This window comes from Vigna unguiculata, chromosome 9, assembly GCF_037176805.1.
Source record: "Vigna unguiculata cultivar grain cowpea cultivar isolate G323 ecotype 2 chromosome 9, ASM3717680v1, whole genome shotgun sequence".
NCBI classification, from domain to species: Eukaryota; Viridiplantae; Streptophyta; class Magnoliopsida; order Fabales; family Fabaceae; genus Vigna; species Vigna unguiculata.
In genome coordinates this window covers 5,190,666-5,196,547 of record NC_140800.1, presented here as the reverse complement: position 1 = coordinate 5,196,547, position 5,882 = coordinate 5,190,666, and the positions used below count along the sequence as shown (strand labels likewise).

The window sequence follows — 5,882 nt, the reverse complement described above, 5'->3', positions numbered from 1 at the left end:
CACAGAAACACCGGAGTTGGAGCGTTAATACTGGATTTCAAAATTAGGTCTAGGAAACCATAACACCGGATTTCAAAATTGTTCTTTTGAAAGAACCGAATTTCGAAATATGTTCTACTCCTTAATCGGAATTTGAAATCTGTTAAATTCCTTATCTTTGAAATCTCTTACATTTCTGATGGGTGTGATATTACACTCATTGTCGTTTTTGGAAATAAAAAAAATATCTGCAGGTTTTATTTAACTCTTAGTCATATCAACAAACAAAGAATGTTCAGTGAATTTTATCCTCTTAACAAAAGGGTAATCAACTAAATGTGACAAATCATGGTTATGATATCCACACATTACATTCAATATCTATCCCTCTCCATTAGAAATTGGTTTACTTATTGGTTTAAAAAGACAATTGCATTTTCTTGTGCTAGATATACTATAGGTTGAAAATTCGATTTGTATTTTTTATATTTTTCCACCTCTTTCATATTATAACAATACATATGTCTTTCTCTTAGGTTGATCATTAGCCTTATCAGACCTTATAATGACAACAACAAAATCAAGATTAAAATCAATCCCTCAAACCCATTAAATTAACTCATCACGAGTGAGAAAAACCTCTTATTAGTTGTAAAGTTATTTAATCTCCCTCATACATTTTATTTATAAAAGAAGAGAAATCTCATATGAAGCTTCCCAATTTACTTATGATTACATAAAACTTAAAAGAAAATCTTCCATATTAGATACAAAACTCTAACAACCTACAACATGATATGAGTGTAGGATACCTCACTTGATCAATAATAACTAAAATAAAGATAACAAATTCATAAAACAAGCAAAATAAATTTAAAAAATAAAGAAAAAATAATAATACAGCTAAAACATAACTAAATTATAACAAAGAAACATTAAAACAATATACCTAACAAATAACAAAATTTAAAGACAATAAATTAAGTAAAATTAAAAAACTAAAAAAATTTAATAACATTAAAAGAAAGCTAAAAACTAAAAAGAACACACAAAATAAATAAAATTAAAAAAAAAAACTAAAAAAAGCATAAGCCATTCAAAAAAAAATTAAAAAGTTATATATATGTACCGAATTTTGAAATCAAGAGAAGAGTTAACTGTATTCTGAATCTCGGGAGAAGAGTTAACCGAATTTCAAAATTTGGTGAGTTTCTTAATCGTATTTTGAAATACGGTGAATTTCTTAACTAGATTTCGAAATCCCGTGAATTCCTAAGCCGAATTTCATTATAAAATCAAATTTCAAAATCCTACAAATTCCGGTGAGTTCCTAAGTTGGATTTCGAAATTTTATGAGTTATTGAACCAAATTTCTAGATCCGGTGACTTCCTAAATCTAATATCAAAATTTGATAAGTTGCTAAATCGGGTAAGTTCCTTAACCAACTTTACAAATTCGGTGATTTCCTAAATCAAAATTTTAAATATAGTGTTTTCCTTAATTGGATTTCGAAATCTGACTACTTGATTATTTTTTTTTTCAAATCTGGTGAATACTATTACTTTTGGTAAATAAAAAATACAATAGAAATAAACACGTCTAGCAAGAAAAAAAAAAAAAACATACAAAGATGAACAAAGTAAGAAACTCATAAAAACACTTTAAATGAAAGGAAGAAAGGGGCTCAAAGTCGAGAAGAAAGAAAACACTTGGTTGAAAGTGACTTGGGACTGCGTGAGTATTAGTAAGTATAGTCTATAACATAGTAATTTTTTTTAAGGACATAATTGACAACGACGAAAGGTTTGGGAGTTTAGAAGAAAATTTAGAGGTGCAAGAAGAAAGTCCCTTCTAGGTGGGCGTGATTTTCATCACTATTCTTATGTTTCTCTCCTTTATTAAAATAAAAAATTAAATATATATATTTTATTTTTATTTTCGTTGGATTTATTCAATTTAATCATATGTTGGTTTTGCACTCAAATTAAGTTTTTATTTTCATTAATTTTTGTCAATTTTATCCTTTTTACTGATGCGGTTTAAATAATTAAGTGTCACGTGTCAATTTGTGCTTGTGTTATTTCCTTTTGTTCATTTTGACTCCTATGTTCATTATTTTTGTTCAATTCATTTTTTATATTCATTATTTTTGTTAAATTTAGTTTTAGTGTTTGTTAAAATGAAACATGTTTATCTATTCCAAATTGAGACCAAATTTATTTTTTATAAATATTATATAATTTATTAAAATTGACATTTTTTATTAATTATTAAATTATAAATTAGTAAATTTAATTATAAATTCAATATAATTCGTAGATTGAATTGTTAAATAAAATATAATTTTTTAAAATATTATTAGAATATAATTATTAAATATTTAAAAAAAATATTCTTGCATTTCTAAAATTTATCGTTAAATCTAAAACATTTAATATTTTTCTTGTATTTTAGATATTAAAATCTACAATGTTTTATATTAGTATACTTTCTAAAATATTTTTAATATTTTTAATATTTTTAAATGTCAATTTTAAAAATATTAGTATTTTAGAATATAATTATTAAAAGTTATTCTAATAATATTTTAAATTATTGTATTTTATTTAACAATTAAATCTAACAATTATATTCAATTTATAATTAAATTTATTAATTTATAATTGAATTTAAAAATATTAATAAAAATGTCAATTTTAAAAAATTAGCATAATATTTATAAAAACATTAAATTTTGTGTCAATTTGAAATGAACAAAATTGTTTCATTTTAACTAAAATTGGGACTAAAAAAAATAACGAATATAAAGATGAAATTGGAGAAAAATAACCAATATAGGGACTAAATTGAACAAAAGAAAATAATACAACCACAAACTCACATGTTGTACTGACATTGACACATGACACGATATTGACGTGACACATAGACAATTTTTCTAAAATTAAAAAAAAAAAACAGGAGTTGACATGTGACATACACGGTTCACTAACATTAATTCTTTGAATACCATTAACAAAAATGATCAAATTGACAAAAATTGACAAAAATGAAAATATAATTTAATGTAAAATAAAAAATGAACTAAATGTAACCATCACAACTAAAATAGAAACCAAATATATATTTAAGCCTAAAATAAATTTCCTCATCAAAACTTTTCAGAAAGCAATAATAGAGAAAAAAGTGAAATGAATTTTTGTGTAAGCTAAAACTAGTTTATTATTTTGCATAAAAATAATTTTAATTTAGGGCTAATTTCAAGTTTTTTTTTTGTTTTTTGTTTTCCCTTAGAATGCTTGATGGAACATTTTGTTTGTTAGTTAATTCTATTTTACTAGTTGATTGTGTTTCCTTATTTCTTTCCTATGTTAAAGAGTATAACTGAAGAATTTTTTGGCCCGTCCGCTGAAAACTTTCTGACTCAGATAAATTAATCCAACATAATTAATGTTAAGTTTAAATATTGATTTGATCTTAATTTTTATTCAGTTTTTTTAATTTGATCATAATATTTTAATTTTAATATTTATCAATTTATTTAATTCAATCATTTTTGTTATCGTTAACTTTGAACATTGACTACCTTATTATTTTGTTATTTTTTTTAGTTTTTTACTCGTGACATTAATATTGATATATGATATAATACTAGTTTAGCATATTATACTTTTTTAAAATAAAAAAATTAATAAAATTAATAAAAAAAACCACAAAACCCACAAAATAACACATAAGAATTATTGTTCACCTCGGTGACAAAAATACAAAAAGTGACCAAATTAAAGCCAATGACACCAATATTAAAACTAAATGGAAGAAAAAATATTAGAAATAAATTGCAAAAACTAAATAAAAATTAAAAGCAAATCAATATTTAAACCATTTTATATTAGACAGTAAACACAACATAGACACCTTCGTTAACCACTCTTCTTTTGACTCTGTAACCTTTATTAACCACTTTTCTTTGTAACCATATTAATCACCAAGGGCGGAACTTGTTCACGAGTCGTGGCTCTCAAAAGAAATTTTATTTTTATTTTTTGAGTTAAATATATTTTCGTCTCTTCATTTTCAGTAAATTTTAAAATTAGTTTATTTTAAAATTTTGGATCAATTTAGTCTTTCATCTTTTGAAATACGTGAATTTAATCATTTTAATCAAATTTTGTTAAATTTATTTGATATTTTGTACACATTTTATAATTGTATTTGAGTTGTTTATACTGTTTGACATATTTTTGTTTTAATGTTAAGTCAAATAAATTTTTATTTTTCGCTACATATGTTAAAATTTGTAAAACTTTATGGATGTATTTACGGTTGTGTTAAGAATTCAACATAAATTGAATACCTATAATGTATAAATTCAATAAATTAGAAAAATTAAAGATGGGAAAGAATATGAACTATGAAAATAGTTTAAATGGACGAAATAATTTTTTTTATTTAATAAAAAAAATAATTTATATATAGAAAATATATAATTTGGTACTCTAAATATTTCGTGCAAATTCCGTGGCAGTTAACCACTCTTGTTCACAGAAAATTTCATGCACCTCCCTTGCACGACAAGAATTTAGGACTGATATTTAAGTTAAGCACATTGCGTTAAAGTGATTTACCATTAAGAATTAATCTGCCGAGACAAGTAATATCAGAAAGTCTTAAAAGACATTGTATTCATAAGCTAGAGTACAAAGCACAAATATTTCATCCCGTGCATGCATATTCTTATCTTGGCCAGAGACAGTAAAAAAGACAACTTGAAACCAAGAAACTAAGATTAATCCTTTCCATAATTCGTGAGCATGGCAATGGTATAGTAATAATAGCTATGCCTCTTATTTAGCATATACTTAGTACACCTCTTATCATGCATCAGTTGGAGGGTACTTTGGGTAAGGTGGCTTCCCATATGGTGGCTTGTACACCGGAGGTTTCTCAACCGGAGGCTTGTAAACCGGTGGCTTTTCAACTGGGGGCTTGTAAACCGGTGGCTTTTCAACCGGAGGCTTGTAAACCGGTGGCTTTTCAACCGGAGGCTTGTAAACTGGTGGCTTTTCAACTGGGGGCTTGTACACTGGTGGCTTCTCCACTGGGGGCTTGTACACCGGTGGCTTTTCATATTGAGACTCATGCACGGGTGGCTTTCCATACGGTGGCTTGTAAACGGGTGGTTTCTCAACTGGGGGTTTGTAAACTGGTGGTTTCTCAACCGGTGGCTTGTAAACTGGTGGCTTTTCTACTGGTGGCTTATAAACCGGTGGTTTCTCGACCGGTGGCTTGTAAACCGGTGGTTTTTCTACTGGGGGCTTATAAACCGGTGGTTTTTGAACTGGGGGTTTGTACACTGGTGGTTTTTGAACTGGGGGTTTGTACACAGGTGGCTTCTCGATGGGAGGCTTGTACACAGGAGGTTTTTCATAGTTAGCAAGCACTTGGGGGGACAGAACAAAAGCTGCAAGTAGCAGAACTAAGGAGGTTAAGGAAACCATGTTTTTGATGTTTCTGTTGCTGAAGAACACAAGCAGTGCATGGTATTTATACTAGTTTGGGGACTTACTGTTACATGCATGTCTCAGTCTACTAGTTATTTCTTGTTAGGTTTTACAGAGGGGGTTTCACCGGGGAGAACAACACCAATGAGACCTGAGCCCAATCACATAAGACATTGACACCACTCTCAACCCAAAACCTTAAGGCAATGGGTTTATGGGCCTTGATCCTTATATGGTGCTCTACTTTCTCAATACTGGTCAATGTGGGACTTAGACTCACACTTGGATTCCTAACATTCTCCCCCTCAAGGGTGAGTCCCTTCAACCACATTGGTACACTCCCCCTCCAGCGGAAGCATTCCCAACCACGAGTACCCCTTCTCGTACCGCCGTTCATC

The 5,882-nt window shown here is 28.1% G+C and overlaps 1 protein-coding gene across 1 annotated transcript; it reads right to left on the bottom strand.

Moving 5' to 3' along the window:
* Positions 1–4,638: 4,638 nt before the first annotated feature.
* Positions 4,639–5,517, bottom strand: LOC114162467 (uncharacterized). The gene has a single exon (XM_028046373.2). The coding sequence runs from the start codon at positions 5,479–5,481 to the stop codon at positions 4,858–4,860; it is 624 nt and encodes a 207-aa protein (XP_027902174.1). The 5' UTR covers positions 5,482–5,517; the 3' UTR covers positions 4,639–4,857.
* Positions 5,518–5,882: the final 365 nt, after the last annotated feature.

Coding starts and splice junctions, on each gene's coding strand:
- LOC114162467 (XM_028046373.2), bottom strand. CDS start 5,481: ATGGTTTCCTTAACCTCCTTAGTTCTGCTACTTGCAGCTTTTGTTCTG.